At 30.6% G+C, this 22,359-nt stretch overlaps 1 protein-coding gene across 1 annotated transcript in view; it reads right to left on the reverse strand.

Moving 5' to 3' along the window:
* The window catches only part of na (sodium leak channel non-selective protein na), a 231,003-nt gene that overhangs the window by 182,890 nt on the left and 25,754 nt on the right, over window positions 1–22,359 (reverse strand). The window contains exons 7-10 of the mRNA XM_075361924.1: window positions 20,364–20,585; window positions 12,633–12,800; window positions 8,660–8,851; window positions 3,461–3,598 (exon numbers count right to left, since the gene is read on the reverse strand). Coding sequence (XP_075218039.1) covers window positions 3,461–3,598; window positions 8,660–8,851; window positions 12,633–12,800; window positions 20,364–20,585 — 720 coding nt within the window. The remainder of the gene's footprint in view (window positions 1–3,460; window positions 3,599–8,659; window positions 8,852–12,632; window positions 12,801–20,363; window positions 20,586–22,359) is intronic.

A 22,359-nucleotide genomic window follows, 5' to 3' on the forward strand; every position in this document is an offset into this window, starting at 1 on the left:
ATCGTAAAATATTAATTATAAAAGAATAAAGAATTTACATATCTATAATATGCTGTCACTAATATTGTTTTACTAAAGAACCACAATAAGATTGAAGTACAAAGTAGTCCTATTTAATTTTTTTCTCAGTCAGTTTATGTGATACTTCCATGTCAAAGTTTCATTCATTCCAGTATCCAAAAAGCAGCAGAAATACAATCCAAAACATTTAAGCTTATTATAATTTAAAAAATTCTATTAAATAAACCACCTAGTAACAGAATATTAAGATAAAACATATCTTACCTTAATTTTTCATGAAAGTATTTTTGCGGATCCTGCATCCTCAGTCATGACTGAAATAATTCCATTTTTGGAATAAAAACAAAAATACTAAAATAATTATAATTACATATTATTTTACATGACTGCTGCTATCTGTTGCAAAACATATATATATAAATGCAAACAAAATTTCAATTTCATTAAACCATCAGACAGTGTTGAGGGAGACATTCTTATAAAAACTGTTAACAGATAGCAGCACTCAAAACAGTAAATTAATATGCAATTATCATTATTTTAATATTTTTATTTTTATTATGCAATAATGGAATTATTTCAATCATCTAAGGCTGCAGGATCCTGTGAAAATACTTTCATGAAAAATTAATGTAATCTTATATTCTGTAGTAGGTGATTTATTTATTTAACCTTTTCAGATCATTTAATCTTGGAACTGGTCATGTACGGCGTCAGTTGTATAACGCTGTTATGAAATCATTTTATATGGCATTTAAGTCAGTTATTTTGTTTTATATTCACAAAGGAATCAGTTTTATTACACAATTTGAACGACGTTTATACAATGTAAAATGTTTTATTTAGACTAGACAGTGTGTGTGTGTGTGTGTGTGCCTTGTGTATTATAATTGCTGTAACGATTATGGATTTATTTATTACTTACAAAAATAAAAATAGCTTATCTTAGTAGCAACATATCGATGTATTGAAACACATAATAAATTATGATATACAGCACACACAAAAAAAAAGGAATTTATGGTCATAAATACGTCACTTTTACTTGAGGTCTATAAATATCTTTTCTGACAAATGATATCGGTAAATATGTAACACATAATGATTCGTAATGAACAGTATACAGTAAAAATTGTTTTTTGTCAATCTGAAGAGCCTTTTCAGGGAATGGGGATTTTGATAAAACGTAGTTTTCTTAATCTACTGTCACTTATACTAACATATGTTACTAATCTGTGATTTATGACGCGGGTTTTTCCATATTTTGCCCAATTTTAAACCGATTTGCTTGAAAGTATTATTTTTAAAATCAGCAAACTATGTTTCATAAACAAAAAGCAAAAAAAAAAAATTTCAATAATAAAAAACGCAGTAGAAATGCGCAAAAAAATCTGCAATTAAATTATCGTAATTTTGTACGGTTTCAATTTTGTTGTTGTTACAGGCATAAAAAATATCCAATCGTAACGTTCTTTTTTGTCAGAATCTGTTAAATCTCTTTAAATCCTGTAATTTTTTCACAAGATGGTAGCATAAGACTATGAAGGGAGGCAATCAGATACCAACATATTTTCGTGGAGCGCTAATCAAGCGCTCATCATTGTGATGGGAGAAGGTTAATAGAATTTAAATATAATTTAAGAGTGCAGAGGAATATCATTCTTAAAAAGATTAATTTCAGCCAAGTAATTTAAAAGATATATATTATAATGAACTTTTTCCATATTTAACATCAAACCAATGTAATATTAAATTGATTCACAAAGTCTACCTCCAGACTTCTTGGCCCTGCTGAATACACGAAAGTCCCACCTACAAAATTAATTACCTAAAAATTCAGAACTGAATTTAGTAAGGTTTTAAAACAAACATGAAAGATAAAAAGATTGACAATTGAAACTTGATGTATTCTATCAGTGATGTGTCCAAAAGTACCTGTAGTTTAAATAATTAAGGGCCAACTCTGCTTTCGACTTTTAAAATAAGATTTTACTCATATAAGAATTCTAGTCCTCTTCATTATTCTTAAGCCTACCAATCAGAAGAGAATGGTTCTCACAGTCAAAAGATATCATGGAAGATGTCTGAGGTCCTACCAAGACCTGTCTAAGATACAATATGAATTATAAAATCATTAAACTCCTACAGTATTTTTATTCTTATGAAAGCCATTCTGGTTATTGCCAATAAATTATTATCTTCAAAATGATAAACTATCCTACCAGCTGCTACCCTTCAAAAAAATGTTTTAGAGAATGAAGATGAAACAGATGTCTGCTAATAATTATTATAATCAAGAAAAGGCTCTTTTTTAAAAATTGAAAAACTGTTGCTACATTCAAATAAATACAGAAGTACTCCTGAATAAAATGATTTAATAATAAAGTAATAAGCAAAGTGATAAAAATACCACAATATTTTAAAAATAAGATGGTATGCCATCATTGATAAGTGTTCATATTGAGTTTAAGTAGATAAGTATTTTAATAATTCAAGATGGTGTAAGAGAATTAAATTAAACAATTAATTAGTTTTTTGGAAATTTAGAAACAGAATTGAATGTATGGTTCTCATTTATTTGAACCTGCAAGATTTTTATAAATTGAAATTTAAAAAAAAAATCATAAAATGATTGCAAATTTCCCTTAACTGGCAGTATCTTAAAGTAAAAAGTAGTATCTTACTTAGACCAATTATATAAATACCAGAATTGCAACTGTTACAATCACTGGATAAGATAACTTCTAATAAATACTCCTTTCCAGGTTTATATTTTTACATTCACCAGTATACATAATTTTCAGCTACATAATATTTTTAACTGTTTACAACTATGATAAAACTAAAGGGGACCAAATAAATACTAGTTATTATCTAGTTTTCCATAAAATCACATGCACTGCCATTTTTTATACTCAATGTAGTCTCATTTTCAATGGAATTACAATTAGCTGGGGTAAGACCTCTAGCATAAGATAGATGAGTGATAAAAAATGTTGTAATTAATAATTTTATTTGATATTCACTGAACTAAAAGATATGCAAAATTAATTACTTGAACAAAATAAATTTACTAAACACATTTAACAGATAGTAATATATTAAATTTATTGAGTATTATTACATAAAACTTAAAATACATAAACATAAAATAATAATGAATAGATCTGTTACTTGAAATTTTATTCATAGTTATTATTAAAATCCATGAAAAATACACATCAGCCAACAGCTAGCATTAAGATTTGTTGTCATGAAAAAAGAGCAAATAAATATTGATGGAGTATATGACAATCAGTGCTGTACTACATTGATTGAAAGATACTTCTAGCATCACATGCTTTTAAACTTACTTGTATACAATTAATTATATTAAAAAAGAAAAGTTACTTATCAAGAAGAAAACATTAACTAATATATTAAGAAAACTATACAGTACCAATGTAACAAAGAGATGATACAAGATGAAATACACGGCTACAAGAGGTGTTAAAGTTTGACGTGTTCGAAGCATGGTCTCATCCATAACTTCCACCCAAGCTTCTTGAGTCAGAATTTGAAACATTGACATAAATGCCTAAAAAATAAACAAATAAGAATATAAACAAATTGTTCATATCCATGTGTGTGTGTTTGGTTGAATCAACTCATTTTTAAGAAAAATATATAAGTACCTGTCTCTTTAGCTAGATGGTGGTCAAACACTACCAAAATCACCTAAAAATTATAGAAAATGGTAAACAGTATTCCCAGAAAAACACAAGCGAAATAAAATTTTTATTAATTTTATTATAGATGGAAAATATAAACTGGTAAAAATGCCAAAAAAAAGTTTCGTTTTTTAAAAGAAGTAGAGAAAGGGTATAAAACAAAGGTGTTTCAAATTTTATACCCTTTAATTTTTGTAGAAAAACTCATAGTAAATCATGAAAAAAAAATTATGTGAAGACCACTATTTACAAAAATATTATCATGTGAAAAATTACAATACGTGTAAGTAGTTCTTCAGTTGGTTTAATAATGTATTCTCGCCATCCATAACTGCAATGACTCAACAGGAAAAATTAAATGCTATAATTTACTCATGAATTGTATACATTAACATGTAAAAAAGTTCACAAATATTTTTGGATAGTTTTAGATATTAGTTTTGATAATTATACATTTTTATTTCCAAAAAATTGGATAAGAGGAAATATGTATATAATTTAATAAAAATAAATATTCAAAAACAGTCTTTTTTTAAAATCCTGATTTACTTTTGGAAAAAAATATACCATTTGTAACTATAATTTTAAAATTTAACTACATTATTAATAATGGCTAAGTTAAAAAATATGCGTTTCATAGTAAAGTAAAATTTCTGTTCAATTAGTAAAAATGTAATAACATCTAAAGTAGTTTTTATTAATATTCAGGTCTAGGTATACATAATACTGTGGTATCTGGAAAGAAATATTTTAATTCTAGAAAATCATGGAGTTCGTTACAACTTCATCAGTAAGAGGTGACGAAGTCAATGAATTATGTTTACAGTTTTAAGCATGAACTAATCTAACAGTGAAATGAAAATGGGGGGAAAAAAATAAGTGTGAAAACATTATATTTCAGTTCAATTAGATTAGTAATAAAGAATACTTTCAAAAAATACCTCAAATTTTGTTAGAAAACATTTTTTTTTCATTTGATGAACCGTGGGACTCTAATTTGTCATTTTATTTATTCTTTTAATGTACCTTTACTAATCATGCTGCTAGATAGCAGTACTTGATAGTACTAGGTGCGTACAAAAACTTGATAATGTAATTGAAATAATAAAATTTAAAAGAAAATATACTACAGCTTGTTTTAATGTAAATGCAGTTATGCAAATGAAAGTACTTTAGATGAAACAATTTTTTTAATTCCCATCATTTCTTTAAAAAAAAAGTATTAGTTTACACTGTTTTAAAGCACTTTTCATTCACATAAGTTCCTATGGAACATTGTTCTTCCATTGCTTTATGCGAAATTACTTGGAAATAACGTAAAAATTTAACTGATTTTAAAATTTGCAAATATAATATTATTAAATAAAACATGTTTATTTTAATAAACACTTTCAAACACAGGATAAAATTTGAGACACTATAAAGATGTAAAGAGGTCACTGACTAATGTCAGACTGATAAGTCTATAACTGCAAAACTAAATGATGCAACAAGCATAAATGAGCATGTTGCAACATGAATTTTCCTGACGACTGGAAATGACTTCAAGCACCTGTTATAACATGAACACTGCAGTCGAATGGTTCAAACAAGTCTGTTTCAACTATAGTAATAAGTATAAAAATATTAAAGGGTAAAGAAGACAAGAAACCTCCTTGGAGTACTTATTAGAGAGTCAAAATGTATCACTTTTAACAGGTTTTTCATGATTTTTGAGAAGTTATTACTTTTTTATTGTACAATACACAAGAAACCTTTTTATTTGCCATAAAAAACTACAAAAACACTGTACATTGTGCAAATTTGAGATTTTTATCACCAGCCGCATCAGAGTTATTTGAATTAAAAAAAAAAAATTAAATTTCAAAAATTCATAAAAATTTTGGGATAAGTATGTCATCAGTAATATTATTTATGTAAAACTGCTAACATATACCTACATATAAAAAAATTATTTAAACTGTGTATGCCATCCCTGCCTCTTGAAAAAAATTACCAAAAGTGAAATTTTACAGTTTTTCGTGTAAAATATGATTAAATTGCTTTTTGTTTCATCCTTCCAGGACCAATAGTTTCTTAGTTATGATTTTTTTTCTGTAAACCCTTACAATCATAAAAATACATGTGCACACCATAACAAAAATTACCGCTACGGTAAATCACTTAAATAAAAAATAAAATAATAATTTTAAGGTTCTGAAGCAAGTGAATTGGTCAAGCAACCAGCTCATGTTTTTTGGGGACACTTCAAATGGATTGACCTGTATCCCTTTAACATAGAATGGATGCTAACTGTGGTGCAAGTCACATATTAATGAATTGTTTGACCTTGTCATTGTTGTGCAACTATCAACCAACAAGGAAGGTTTTTAAGACTATGGAATAAGTGGTAATCATTTGGTGCAAGGTCTGTGGTGTATAGGGGATGATTAAACAGCTATTAGTTGAAGGTCATCACGAGATGTTACTTTATAGTGGTAGCTTGGGGCAACTGTTATGAATCAAACAACACCTTGGGTGAGCAGGTTATATTACTTGTTCTGAATCATACAGTGCAATTTTTTTCAGTTGCAATAAATGTTACAATTAGTAGATGTGCAACCTGAAGGCAAAAAGTCGACAAAGCTCCTTTTTTCTCACAAAACATTGTAAACATGATCTTCAATTGGAAAATATTGGCTTGCATTTTTTCTTTTTGGGTGACGAAGTGTGATGCCATTTCACAAATTGTTATTTCTTTTCAGGGTTTATATAAACATATTTCAACCAGTTTAATTTCCTTACATTTAAGAAAAAAAGACCACACACCAAATATCATACTTTTTTTTGAGGGGGCAAAAATGCTTTCACATTATCATCACCTGGGTCAAAATAAGAAAAGGCAATTCTCAGATATTAAAGTATTAGTAAAATAAACTATGATGAAAATTAATATAATAGAAATAAAACTGAAATAGTTAAACAATTATGAAAATATATTTAACACGAATAACCAAAAAATACTGATATGGTGCACGATCAAGTGGTAGTCACATTGTACATACAGTGGTGCGTTTTCCACTGCCATCAGGTATCCAAGAGTAACTATGGTATGTCCTAATAGCAATCAGCGCAGGACCACTTCCTCTTGGCAAACTTTCCTGTATGAAAAGTCTCATGTTAACACTGTATCTTTGATGTGCCAGAGTTTATTACCCACTTTAGCAGTCTGGTCACCTAGCCACCTTCTTCAAAGTGTGTGTTTAATGAAATTAATAAAATCAGTAGTAGTAACTGGAGCGGCGAAAGATGATTGGTTACATGCATCTTTAGCAGTGGAATTCGCATATTCGTTACTCAGGATTCCCACATAGCTAGGGATCCAGCACAAATTCACTTGTGTATTGTGACAATTTAACTCAGGGATAGTATTATGAATTTCAGTGATGATAGGATGTCTAGAATACAAACATTCTAAGGCTTGGAGTGCACTATAAGAATTGCTACAGATAAGGACATGACGATGTTTTAACTTAAGGATATTCAAAGCCACAATGATGGCACATAGTTCAGCATTGTAGACACTTGTAATGCCAGGTAGCCCAAACCCACAGGTTCTGTCATTTACAACAAAAGCACATCCACTGCTATCATTTTGCTTTGACCCATCCGTGTACTGTGTTTGGATTCGTCTTCTACAGAATATTGTAAAATGTTTGCTGAAAGATTAGAGGAGTTGTAAATCTGTTATTATATAATTTTTTATTATACATATATTTAAAATTTATGTGTCGTCTCCATGGAGGATATGAACAGGGATAGGTTGGGGAAAATAGGTGTGTCAAAATTTAAAAGGTATATTAAACTCGTGAGTACAGACACCCATTGGTGCTGTATTATGGGATTGTTCTTGTATCGTTGGAAATGAGGGTTTCCTAAGTCTGCTTTAAGAACAGGTGATTTGGTTGTCCTTTAAGACAAGAAAAGTAAAATGTTAGCAGCTGGTCCTGTCTATCCCAAGGTGATGGCTCACTGCAATTAACAAGTATGCCTGCAACACGACTTAACCTAAATGCACCAGTGTCAAGACAAAGAAAAGAGAGCTGTACAGCATCTAGTATCTTAAGCACGGTATGACGTGAAGAGTAGACGATACAGCCATAATCCAAATGGGACCGAACTAAAGAATAATAAAAACGTAACATACTTGATCGGTCAACTCCCCACTTAGTGTTCGTAAAAACTCTTAACATATCTAGAATTTTTAACATTTCGCTTTTAACTGTTGTGACCCACATTAAGACGACTGGTGGATCTCTCAATTTTCTAAATCATTATAAACACACACTAAGAAGTGTACAGACGAGACAACTGAATAAGAATGGTGTCAATCCTTTCCTAACATATCAGGCAACTCAGCACACAAACAAAGAATTGCAATCGTAGTGTTGTAGCAGCAATATTTAGAAATAAAACTTACTGGATATATCTTGTAAAAGCATAGTAGTTTATAATATTTTTTTTTATTATAACAATTAACTAATAACCATTATTCAAGATACCAATAATATAACATAATAACTAATAATCATCAAATAAGGAATTATACAATAAAAAAGTCATGATACACAATCCTGAAGTACTCTTATCAAATATGTGCACAAAATCATAAAAACATTTAATTAATAACATAACCTTGTGTTATAACATAACCTTTTCCCTTTTCATATATATTCATATATATTATAACATCATTCTATCCTAGGTGACTTTCCAACAAAATATATTTGAACAGAAAAAAGGTTGCATGCTGTGATTCTCTATACATATTAATTCAAGAAATAATTACACATCCTATTTTCTCTACAAGCCTATGAAAATGATTTCACACCCTATATTCTCAAAAAATTCATATTAAAAATATCAGCATTCTTACAATATATACTTACTTCAGGGAAACTTTCAAATTTATTGAAATCACACAGAAAACAAAACAACTGCATTGAAATGCTTGATGAAATAATTAGAAGGCACATTGTGAAAATAATTAAACTCCCAAGCTTTTTGCCTGGTCCAAAGATTTTATAAACAAAGTCTTCTAGCATTGGTGATGCTTTAATAAGGCGCACAACTCGTAAAACCTAAAACATAAAATTATATTATACTGAATAATTCAAAAAACATTTCCATAACAAACTCCATGGAAATTTCTATTCCCATAAACTCGACGAGAGATAGATTAAAATCTAACTCATAAACTTACTATATTTAATTCTAGCAGTTTCTCAGTTAGAAAAATAACAGCATAAGTATAGTTTAAAGCACATGGTATATAATGTTTAATGGTGCATGTTCATTATGTACCAGATTTAAAACTTGCAAATTCAAACTATGCAAGTCTGAATAATCAAATTTGCAATCTGATTATTCAGAATAACTGATATAACTGTAAAAAAATTGATAAAATTACTGTGATTGCAATCAATTTACAAATCACTGCTTAATCATTTTGTTAATAAATGTCACATGTATTGGAAGGGATTCTTCCTCTAGGGATCATGAAACCTTATGACTGAGGGACATTACAAACCTTTCAGAAAAGTGTAGCTACACTAAACTGTAGGTAATACCATCAAGGATGGCTATATATGAATACATATACACAAGGTGGTGTGTGTGTATATATATATATATATATATAAGGTGGGTGGGAATTAACTCTCTATTGAACATTTTTTATAACTTTTTTAATACTTAACCAATTTTCATGAAACAAAAAGTACTTTATTCCTTACAATGGTAGAATTTATTATATGATATCTCATTTACGTCATTGCAGGTAACAGAGGCCGACCATGGTGTAACATCTAACCTTGTGCGAGTGGGCGGCTCAGCTGGCATCCAGTACAAAGTATGGCGGTCCATGGTATAAGTAAAGAGATGGTGGCGAAATGTGAAAGGATCACCTGCCTTAGTAGATGCAAAGATCATAAAGAATTGCCACATGAAGCTAATGGACACAGGTTCTGTATCAAACATAAGGAGATGTAGTTGTCCCTCAGCAACCAGGATGGAGGAAAATGTTCAAGCGGTTCAGGAAATGTTTACTCAAAGTTTTCAGAAATCACAAAGACAGGCATCTTGTGAAAGTGGTTTAACCTGACACACAATCCAAACTGTTCTGAAGAAATAATAGAATTTTCATCCATGGAAACCATATTACTGCCAGAAATTATCGCCAGAAGAATGTGATCAGTTGGAATATGGGGAGATGATGCTTGGTATGAAGACTGGTGCTATATTTTTAGTAATATCCTGAGGTCAGATGAAGCTGTGTTTCATGTTTGGGGGTTTGTTACCTGGCACAACTGTTATTACTGGGTAACAGAGGATCCAAGGGTGGTTACTGAAAAAAAATAAGATCGCCCAAAGGTCACAGTGTGGTGTAGCATGGTGTGGGTCCATATTTCATTTGGGACACGATGAATGCAGAATGGCACCTTGATATGGTTGAAGATTATGTTCACGGTATTGTATCTACATGGGACAATTACAACGACCTAATCTTTATGCAAGGTGGGGCCCCGCCTCAATTCGCAAGTCCTGTCCATATGTGGCTTGACACCTATTTTCCAGATGCTGGATGGGATGTCATGACCAACAAGGAGTCCTGACCTAACACCCTGTGACTTCTTACTCTGAGGACAGGTGAAAGAGGAAGTTTATCGCATAAAACCAAAAACTCTTCATGAATTGGAGGAGCGAATTCGCCAAGTTCTTGGAGATATACCGCTGGATTATCTACAGAAGTCTGTTGCAAACATTCCCATCCATTTATAGAAACTGGTGGATAATGGTGGTGCTTATATGGAATTTTAGCAATGCATAACAATTCTACATTGTAAGGAACAAAATGTTTTTTGTCCCATGAAAATTAGTTAAGTATTAAAAACATTATACACAATTTTCAATAAGGAATTAATTCCTGCCCACTTCTGTATGTATATGTGAAGAAGAATAACTAAAAAGTAATTCCTGAAAGGAAATATCAGCTTCAGTTGCTTTCAAGAGTGCTAAGTGCTGACAAAGCATATATTGACTTTAACAAAAAAAATAAAAACAAATTTAACATTCATTAGGCAAGAAATTGCAATAAAAAGAACTGTATTTTCGAAAGAAATTTTCTTTCATTCCTTCTATTTCTACGTAAGACATGGTCATTTTTTTTTTTTTTTTGATAAAACAGATAAATCAAATGGATCTCCGGATCCATCTTAATGTCTCTCATGTGGATATCAACAAAGAACAGAAGCAAATACAATAATTACTCCAGTTAGAGTGTGGAAGAGTGAGTTAAAATGAAACAATAAATTTTAATAGCAGTTTGATTTTTACATAAGTATTTTATACGTGTACTTGTTTATTATTAGGTAATAGATAAAAACAAGAATAAAATATTTAGCCAAGAGATAATTTTTGAAAGTACACTTTTAATTATTTTTGTGAGAGGTATATTTTTGTCGAGGTAGATTAAAAACCCAATTCAATGATAATGTTACCGACATATACCAATTTCTTATCCAAAGAAGTTCATGTAGAATGTGAAATAATGTGAAGTATTAAACCAAAGTATGTAAAATGTGGTTAGGATTTTACAGCAATGAGAGACTGAAAAGCTATAGCATAAGAAAAGCAAGGGATAATTGTTGGAAATTACAGACTAGATTAGATTAAATGAGGAATAAGAGGTTGCCTCTGTCTACGTTAAGTAGGCATTTTAACTGTTACTTAGGCTTTTTGTATGACTTTCCAGGTAAGAAACGTAATCCTTTGACAGTTCCACAGCAGAGAGGGTTTGCTACCCCAATGAGCTTCACTAAAAAAGTGACTACTGTTGGATATTATAAGATGTCAGCATGATGCCACAGTTGGAACCAAGGTGGCAACAGACCCAATTCCCATAGCACTCATCCAAGGAAGACGAGACACGGAGGAACCGCCTCTAGGAGAAGGAAGTTTTCCATTGTGTTATGAACTAACACAAAAAAATTAACTCTTAAATTACTTAAGAGTTAAAGAATTACAATATTCATTAATTCTTAATAAATTAAATATTTAAGAATTAATTAAGAATTCACTCTTAATTAACTCAAAAGAATTAGGTTCAAAATTAATAAAAAGTAGATAAAAATATTGAAACCATTTTAAAAGAATGAAAGAAAAAACAAAGCAGATTAAATAAATTCAGGCAATTCCATTACAAGACTAAATAGCAGGTAGAGATCTTGAAAAATTTAAGTTTTTTCTTTTATTTTTGTATCTGTAAAGAAAAAAAATTTAATGTTGCTAACCACCTCATTATACATGGATGAACAATAAAAAAAATATAGAAAATAATCTAAAAGTACTGGCAATTAATAATAATGAACTGGAATATTTAAAAAAAAAAAACAATTTGCAGTTTTTTGTTGATATTTATAAATATAAATACACTTACAAAAGAACAGGTGCACTTTAAAGATGGTGAATTATTTATAATAATTTATAATAGCTAGGTTGGTGGATCATGGCAACTATCAATTTTTACATGTAACAATACCTAACACATAAATTGATAAATTTATATTAAGCTTGCTACTTTGGCTTGTTTATAAGTGATTTTTGTTAATAATTATTAATGAAAATTAATAATTATAACATATATTAATAATCATAATTATTAATTCTAACATACTAAATATGTTGAATAAAATTATACAGACAGAATAAAATACTGTATTGTGGAAATTTATGTGAACGAGATATTACTAAAAATTTGTGATTATCAGTTAATGATGTATTCTATTTAAATCACTCTGAAGTTGAGGAAAGAAGGTATTGCGACTGGGTCACATCTGAAAGGATAATGTGAATAAACCTTACCTGAAAATATGTTAGACCAGATAAATATAATGTTGGTATGATATGAAGCGTTGTACCAATTGTAAGGAGCAATTCAAATTTATGATATGAATGTTTAAAATAGCCTCGAAATCCTAGACACCATATTTTAAACAATGCTTCAAGATCAAGAAAAATTGTGAATGCAACCTGAAAATTATGAGACTACATTAATGAATACATTTAATTAAAAACCAAGAGAAATTTTTTTTAACAATATTTCTAACTAATAAAACTGCTAAGATAATACAGGAATTGATTTGTATACTAATTCTACTTTACATTTTCTTTTTAGAGACTCCTTTCAAAACAGTTTCAGTTTCTTCTTTAATTTTTATTTTATAAATAAATTCTACAGATTCCAAAGAAGCATAGAAACAAACACAGAAGTAACATGCAATTATGAAAATATTTAAGACCTTATTATTTAAATTCATTATTACAGATGAGGTTAAAGAAAAGGACATCAACAGTTGAATTGAATTGAATATATTTCAAGTAAATATTTCTTTACTCATCTTTTAAGCGCATTTTAATTTTCACAGTGTTTGCATTATTTGTAAGTTTTTTTATTAATTTAGACCCCACAAATGACAGGACGGTTCTTTTCAAATAACTAAATTTTATTGTTTAATTTCATGAAAAACTAGAAATGTTACATATGTAATCAGTTTCATGTAACATAGAAAATGAAGCTTCATAAACTGAACTCTTTTCCACTTCTGCTGACAATTTTGTTTAATAAATGCAAGAAGGAAAATGTTCTTCCTAAATTTTTGATGTAGATAATCATATGACAACTGAAAAAAGTTGATCTTAAATGCCAAATGCAATTGTATTTAGAGAAAAAAATCATTTAGATAAAACCTGCTTGTTTATTTCATTTTACTTTTTTCCAAAGACGTCTTCGATTGTATTCAGTGCTCACAAAAGAAAAAAATGCATGTAATACATATCAAACTTAAGGATTACCAGCTTTTTTGTTATAACTTCATTGCACTTAGGAGATTGTTGGGATTCATATATTTTTTTCATGGAAAAATGATATTGTCTTTTGTTAGTTTTGAGTTGCTGGTTCTAAAGACAACATTAAAAATAAAAATAAAAATAATGTTGTATTTAGAAAACATTTAGCAAAGATTTGACCGTTTTGTTGGGTTTTATAAACACAAATTTTTATATATATTTTTAACTAGTTTGATGTCTGGAGCAACAGTACAATGAATTTTAAACAGATAACTTTAATTACTAAAGTATTGAGTAACAACTTCAATACTACTAATCACTTTGATATTAGGTTATACAATTTCAATTATTTTTTAAACAAATTTTCTTATGTATACCAATTTCGAAGAGAAAATAAAATATGTTGTTTATTTTATTCATATATATTTTTTACTTTCACTTTATAATTTCTTTTGCAACATGTGTTTTCTCTTTCCAGGAACCAATCAAAATCTTTCACCTCAATTAAATCCCCTCTTTCTTCCATTTTTTAAATATCTTTATGAAATCTCTCCTATTCATCAGTTCCACTACCCAGGTTTGCAGAAAAAAGTGCAAATGACAATAGAGGAAAGTTATTTTTAGTGATATCCTGCATCCAAGTATTTCATATTCTTAAACAAAATGTACCTAATAACTGGCAACAATTGTTATATTTCTAACTATCAAAAAAACCTTTCACTATAGGTTTGCGTAAATTCCATGCTGAGCTTCCTTTAGATCACAAAACAGTTTTCTGATCTGTGGACCAAAAAATAAGTCTCTTTAACTTTAACTGTTATCTGGAAATTTTGTCCCTAAATTTTTCTTTTCTGTTTCATATTGTTCTCCGTTCTGCCTCCACAGAATAGTTTCACAAGTCCTAATTTAATATAATAAAGAGGACATGTTAAGCATTAGTCAAGGACTTACATTATATGCTACAAATTCCTGGATGAAGCTTTCACTTTATGGCCAGTCCTTTAGTTCTTTTTGTCTCTTTTTTCTTAGTTTTTTCTAATGAGTAATTGACTGCCCTACAAGCAAAGGAAACAGCAAAACTCTTAGTAAATTTCCCTTCATGTCTAATAGTGCTATCATTTTTAGATTATTAAAGAACTGTCACTAACTTAAATGAGGAAATGAAAACTCACAAATGAAAGAGATATTTGAATGAGAAAAAGTTATGACACTAGATTATATTAATTAAGATTTTTACAATTAAATGTGATCATAATTTATTGTTAAACATTTTTCCTAATGGTCAACCAATTTTCTCATTCCATCAGTGAAAATTCTGATGGTTTTTCCTCATCCTTGATGTCACTGCGTCTTTCACTATGAATAGTATTTACTCGAACATTCACAATGAAACAAATGCCCTTGAGTTTCCAATTTAAATTTAGGACGAAGTAAATATCACAGAATGCCAAATCCAATGAGCACTGAGGGTATTCACATTTCAACTTTACAATTGTCTCGGAACACGAAATTTTCTGAATTCATAATCATATTGCAGGATTATGAATTCAAAGAATTTTAAACATAGCATTAACATATTCTCAAGTGTTTTTATGTAACATACAGAATTCACAGTTTTCCTAACTCCCATTGTCCATACGTGTTTGGTATCACAGAACACTGGCAAAATCAATTTCTTGATTTTTGTAAATTTAAACTACTATTTGGTGAACTAGTATTCCATATTTTTAGTTTTCTCTTTTAGACCAAAATGATGTACCCAACTTTCATCTATTAAATAATGCAATGAAGTCTTCTTTCTTCATGATATTTCAGAAGTTGTTTACAAAATTCTTTTCCTTTTTTTCTTTTGTGAGTTTGTGCAGCACCCATTGCAACAGATTTTCTTAATGATTTCCATTTGCTTGATAAAAGTGTTCTACTTGTTCTAACAATATACTTAACTGGGTAGCAATGCATGGTTGTGTGATGGACACTTTGAATCAATTAAATGTTCACTTATTGGTTATCATCATCAGTCATAGAAACTGCTCAATTACTGTGAGATTCATCCGTAACATTCACTTTACCAGCTTACAATGCATAACATGTTACTGGTTTTCTATTCACATTAATCCCACAACAAATTCATTACCATAAACAGCTGTAAACAAGGGTTATTTTTTTTTTCAAGGTCTGATCGGTCGTGAAATAAAAACCCGTGAAAAAATCGGATGAACCTTTGCGCATATGTGTTGCGAAGCGTCTCTAGTATAGCCTTCAATCACGCCACGTCATTTCGTTTAGTTCTGAACACGCAGCTAGCATGTAAACATGTCTACAACAATAGCATCTCCCGCCAAGTGTGAAGTGCGTGCGGTAATTCGATTTCTTCAGGCTGAGGGGTGTAATGCAGTTGAAATTCATCAACGAATAAGTAATGTGTACGGTGAAACTTCCATGAGTGACAGCAAAGTGCAATAATGGTGCAGGAACTTTAAAGCAGGCAGTTTGCAGTCAGGGAAGGAAGCGAGTGTCAACCGATGATCTTGTTGAGCAAGTGGATGAGGCAATTTGAGAAAATCATCGGTTCACAATTTCTGTATTGAGTGATTCGTTTCCTGAAATTTCAAGGTCAGCTCTCTACACCATTGTGAGTGAGAGACTTCAGTACTGCAAACTGTGCGAGATGGGTTCCCAAAATGCTGTCCGACCATCACAAAACAATGAGAATGGATGCCTCCCTAACGTTTCTCCAGCGCTACCACAATGAAGGAGAAGATTTTTTGAGCAAAATTGTCACAGGGGACGAGACATTTCAAAACTGAAGAAACAAAAGAACAATCCAAACAGTGGATGCATTCTCATTATCCCAGTAAACCAAAGAAGTTCAAACGAACCTTCTCCAACAGAAAGTGTATGGCTACTGTGTTCTGGGACCGGAATGGAGTTTTCTTGGTGGAATTCATGGAATATGGCATGATTATCACTGCAGCCTCCACATATTGTGTGACTCTTCAACGTCTATGAAGGGCAATTCAGAATAAGCCGAGAGGAATGTTGTCATCAGGCATTGTCTTTCTCCATGACAATGTTCGGCCGCATACTGCAGCTGTAACAAAGAAGCTCCTGCAGCGTTTTCGTTGGGAAGTATTTGATCACCCACCATACAGCCCGGACTTCGCTCCATCCGATTTTCACCTCTTTGCTCACATGAAACGCTGGCTAGGACAACATTTTGGCACAGACATCGAGCTGCAGACCAGCGTAGAAACATGGCTGAAACACAGGCGGCTCTGATCTATGACGAGGGTATCGGGAAGTTGGTACCACGCTACGACAAATGTCTAAATTGGAGTAGCGACTATGTACAGAAATAGCGTAACTATGTAAGTACTTGTTACAAATAAAAGATTTTTTATTTTCACTGTGGTTTTAATTTTGTGACCGATCGGACCTTGAAAAAAAATAACCCTCGTATAATGAAGAACGTAATTGGGATTCAACTTTTGGCATTACAAATTCAATCACTAAATGTTATTTAAAACAAGATGACAAACTAGGCTTACTTGTCTTCATGGCAATGACTACTGTCAAAGAACAAGTAAATGGAACTGAATGAGACTTAGCATATTGTGGAGGGGGAATGTAGCTATAAGATGTTGGTATATGCCAATCTGTACTATGTTTTTATTTCCTGTTATAGGCAACTGTGTATTACTTATCCACCACTCCTCATATTAAATAAACATCAACATTTCTTCCAAACTTTCATATGACCTTTATCTACTGAATGGGCAATGATTTTTTTGTAATATTTAGTAAATCAAAATGTTAACTTAACTATGCTTATATTTATGAATGAGCAATCTTCGCTAAAAAGAATAGTTACTTGAAGGAAGAAAGGAAAAAACTACCTCTATCAAACCTGACCCCTTATGTTATCATTTTCATGTAACTAAACACAATACTTCAGCATACAGGAAAGGAGCTTATGTTTCCACGGCCAGTTTTCATAAATCACCAAACCATTTAAAAGGTGTTTTATCAATTTATTTAAAATAAAATTAAATATTTTGTTTTACAAAAACAATATTATTACCTTGTTGATCAATTTTTTAAAAACTCTTTAAAAGAAAAAAATCTTGAATTTTCTGCACTTCTGTTTAGTAGGTAAATAAATGTGGCTCACAATTTTCATTAAATCTTTCTAAATTGCGATTTATTTTGTAGTTATTTTATATGGTTAATCTCATATTTAATGTTATTTCACGTGTTTATTTTTTACATTATTAATATAGACTTTTAACCAAAAATATTTTTTTGGTACTTATGTATACAATGGTGTCACTATTGTTGGGAGGTTGTAACTGATGGGGAGTTAAATAACTACATTCTACTTCTTACAGCAAGACAATAAAATAAAATATTTGTTTAAGTTAACAATGAACTTATAAGTAAAATGTGTGCACTTAGAATTTGAGATCTCGCACATAGTAAAGAGGTAGCTGTTAGATTTTTGTAGGTTAGGTTAGGTTAATTTAAATAAATAATTTAACTTCTAGTTTTGTGTTTCTACTTTCTTCCTAACATATTCCAACAGCCATAATAAATTTACAGACCTATTATATATAGCCTTCCAATAGTAGTGGCGTTACTATAATGCATAAGTATACTTTCTTTTATTTAATAATTAATTTATCTTGTGATCTTGCTCTGATGAGGCTTTTATCATATTTTTCCTTCATCCATCCAGACAAATGCTGGGGGAGCTCCTTCTTTTAATCCATGAATACTATGCTTGCTAACTGCTGATATGATCCGTATAATATATTACTACGTATTGATCAGAATAAAGGATTTTGTTTTATCGGACAAAAAATAATGTCTTTTTAAATTTAAAAAAACAGAATAATTTTTCTTGTAATTAAGACATTCAGTTAAAATAAAGTAACATGAAACATATAATTCTTGCCTTGGTCACAGAAAAAAATATTAAAAAACAATAAAACAAGCACGTTTTACTTTTTTATTAAATACCAACTATTTAATTTCATTAAATGTTATCAAATAGATAACTATTTTAATGTAATTACTTTTGATGTACGAGTATATCTTCCATTAGAGTATGCAATAAACAATTGTTTTCCATTTTTTGTTCAAAGAAATTGACACTGAAAATTATTTTAAAAAATTAACTTTTTTTAAACAAAAAAATTTAATAAATACAGGATTTAAAAATTTCAAAATAGTTTAAGTCACCCTAGCAACCATCTTTAGTGACTGGTGGTAGTGTTCTCGCAGGAGCACCAGCCCTGGCTTTAACTGACACTGCTGGTAGCTTTTAGTTAAGCAGACATGTATCTGGAATACAATAAAAAAAAGTGTGTTGAATTTAGATTGTGTCTGTCGATTTAGTATACACAAGGGTTGTCTGCAAGGTGTTGAGCCTCAACATGAAGATGGCAGCAGCACTCGTCAACAAAAGTTACGGAATGTATTCGTGCATGCGTTGAAAGGTACTCACAAAAATTTCAATCATTTTGGATGCTCTGTTGTTGTTTGATAATCGTTTGAGTAAGTCATTGTGAGTGTTATTGTGAAAATGGAAAAAATTGAATATCGTGCCATGATTAAATACTTGCAATTGAAAGGCAATACGCTTACTCAAATTAAAACCGAGTTGGACGCTGTTTATGAGGACTCTGTCTCATCACTTGCCACGTGAAAAGATGAGCAGCTGAATTTAAACAAAGTCATACCTTGGTGGATGATGAGCATTCAGAATGGCCAAAAACTGCAACCACCACAGATATCATCAAAAACATTCATCACATGGTACTGGATAACCAATGAATTACAGTTAGAGAGATAGCATAGGCTATGGGCGTATGGAAAGAACATGTTTGTCATATATTAACTGAACAACTGGATATGTGTAAGCTATCCATGCATTGGGTGCCATTTTTGCTCACTTTGCACCAAGAACACATTTGAATGAACATTTCCAAGGCCCGGCTGAAGCAGTTTTAAGCAAAACAAGTCAGATTTTTTGTGTCGACTCACAACTGTAGCTGAAACATGGATCCACCCCTACACTCCTGAAATGAAATAAAAGTCAAAATGAGGTCTGCAAAGGGCGAATCTGCTCCAAAAAAAGCAAAGATGATTCCATCGACCAGGAAGGTGATGGCGACTTTTTTTTGGGATAGCAATGGAATTTTGTTTATCAATTCATCTTCAAAAAGGTAAAACAATAATGGGATAGTATTACGCATCATTATTTGAATCAATTTCCTGTTTAGAATATAATAAAGATTACAAAAAACAACAATTTGATAGATATATCTATCTTTGTTATAATGAATAATTTTATACTGAATTTTTAATCCTGATCTAAGAAAAATAATTTATACAAATATTAAACAATCTGTAGTTAAAACTGTGACAAAGCCACTGGAATATAGAAATTATTTATTAAGCACATTTATGACATGAACAGGAACTAAATTTCCATTTATATTCACAAATATAATTTTCATTCAATTGGAAACTAACAAAAAATAGACAATGCTATTGTCAAAACTGGCAATCAGTAATGCACAACATAATAATGCTTGCACAACATAATAATGTTTAGATTAATCTACCGATTACCAGTATACTATAATAGAAATATTAATAAATACTTTTCTATAGAACTAACTCTAAAGAATGACGTGAAAGCCAAACATTTTATAGAAAAAAATGTAAATGAAAGTTACTTACCTCAATGTAATAATATTTTTCATAAAATACATGCCGAGGGCGTTCATCATGTTTAAAGTACATTGTTGCAGTGACCAAACCATTAGCTAATATAACGCCCATCATAAGTAATCTGAATGAGGCAGATCTCAAAATAGTTTGACAGATTGGAGGTGCAAGGCCACTATGCTTATTCTCATCTAATGTGACTAATTTCCAACCCATATCATTACCAGTCAAAATCTGAAACAATAAAACAAAAGCTGGAATTTTCTTTTTTAATTTCCTAGCATATTGAAAAAAATAAATGGGAATACACTCACTTAAATATAAAATTAAGATAAAATAAAAGAACTTAATTTACACGCAAATATAGATGTAAAATGACTGCTGCTTGAAAACTAAATGTATATGTACTTTGATTTGAAAAGCAGACAATGTTTAATTACTCTTTAATATAAATTATATTTTCATTCCTTTTATAATTATAAATTGCATTTTACACGGAATTTGTAGTTGTAATTTTATATGATAGCATTTGCCTACAGTCTTGGCACTCTAGCATAGACTAAGAATAAGACCAACACTAATAGAACTGGAAATGGGATAAAAAATATGGGAAACATTAGCTTTCCAAAGAAAGCTTAAACTCCCTCCAGGGAATTAATATTGGTCATAAATCTTCAGGAGATCAGAGCATTTTTATTATTACCGGTCAATGATTTTGAATTTACAAACTTACATGTTTCAACAAAAATGACTTTTCCTCTAGAAAATAAATAGCCATCTGAGATCAGATATAACCAAAAGGGTAATTTCACTTACATAAGTAATTCTTAAGGCATATGGAAGTATCCAATAGCATTAGATAATTATAAAATCTTCAGCCTGACTTCCAACGATGGTGTTATTACATAAATTACCTACCGATGGTGTTTATCCATTCTAACAAAAGGATACAAATTTTGATCACTAATTTTATCTGTATTTGTCTGACAGCTTAACATTTTTTTTGTTGTATCACATGGATCCATGTAGCATTTTGGTACCACTTTTGAATAAAATGGTGGGTTTTTAGTCGTTGGGTTACTGCTAATTGTTCTAAGTTCTTTATAAGGTTGTATAGAACATTGTAGAGTGACGCACAGAAATGTTAAATAATTAGAAAAAATTAAGTAAGTTACTAACCTTTATTTGATGTTGAAAATATGTTCTACAAGAGTGGAAATTTCAATATACATTACTTTTTAAAAATTACTTCACTTAAGTGCTACCCATTTTTGCATACACATTCATTAAGTTGATTCTGAAAATTTTGCATAGTGCAGTGCAATGTGTTCTCTGGGAGAGTGGCAATTTCCTCTTCAATCTGTTTTGAGCTGGGCAAGGTTTCTTGGTCTAGCCTGGTACTCAATGATCTTCAGATGTTCCCATAAAAAGAAGTCATAGACTGAAAGGTCTGGAGACCGGGGTGGCCAAGTGATGTTAGCAATCCTTGAAATTATGTGATCCCAAACAAACATCTCACTGCTGCCATAGACTGCCAGGCAGTGTGTGAGGTGGCTCCGTCCTGTTAAAACTAGATTTGTTGAAGGTCAAGATTTGGAAGAGAGTGGAGCCTAGGAGCAAAAAATGTCTCAAGCATGTCGACATAATGCGTTACAGCGCTGTGTAACGGACACAAGTGAAACTGAGTAGGATTTGTTTGTGCCCAGTAATGAAAGTTCTGCTTATTCATGTATCCACTTAAGTTAAAATGGGCTTCATTTGACATCCAAAGATTTTTAATAAAGTTAGCATCCTCATTGATTTCAGACAACAGGTTTTCACAAAATTACAAACACAATACATAATCGTTAGGTTTAAGCTTTTGGAGAATTTGAATCTTGTAAGGATGAAATTTTAGGTTATGGAGTATTTTTTGCATGCTCCGACGTCTGAGCTCCAATGTTGCAGCAATTTATCACACTGAACGAGGAGGACTTCTTACACCACTATAGCTTTCATATCATCAATG

The sequence above is a fragment of the Lycorma delicatula genome, chromosome 1 (assembly GCF_047948215.1).
Source record: "Lycorma delicatula isolate Av1 chromosome 1, ASM4794821v1, whole genome shotgun sequence".
Classification (NCBI taxonomy): domain Eukaryota; kingdom Metazoa; phylum Arthropoda; class Insecta; order Hemiptera; family Fulgoridae; genus Lycorma; species Lycorma delicatula.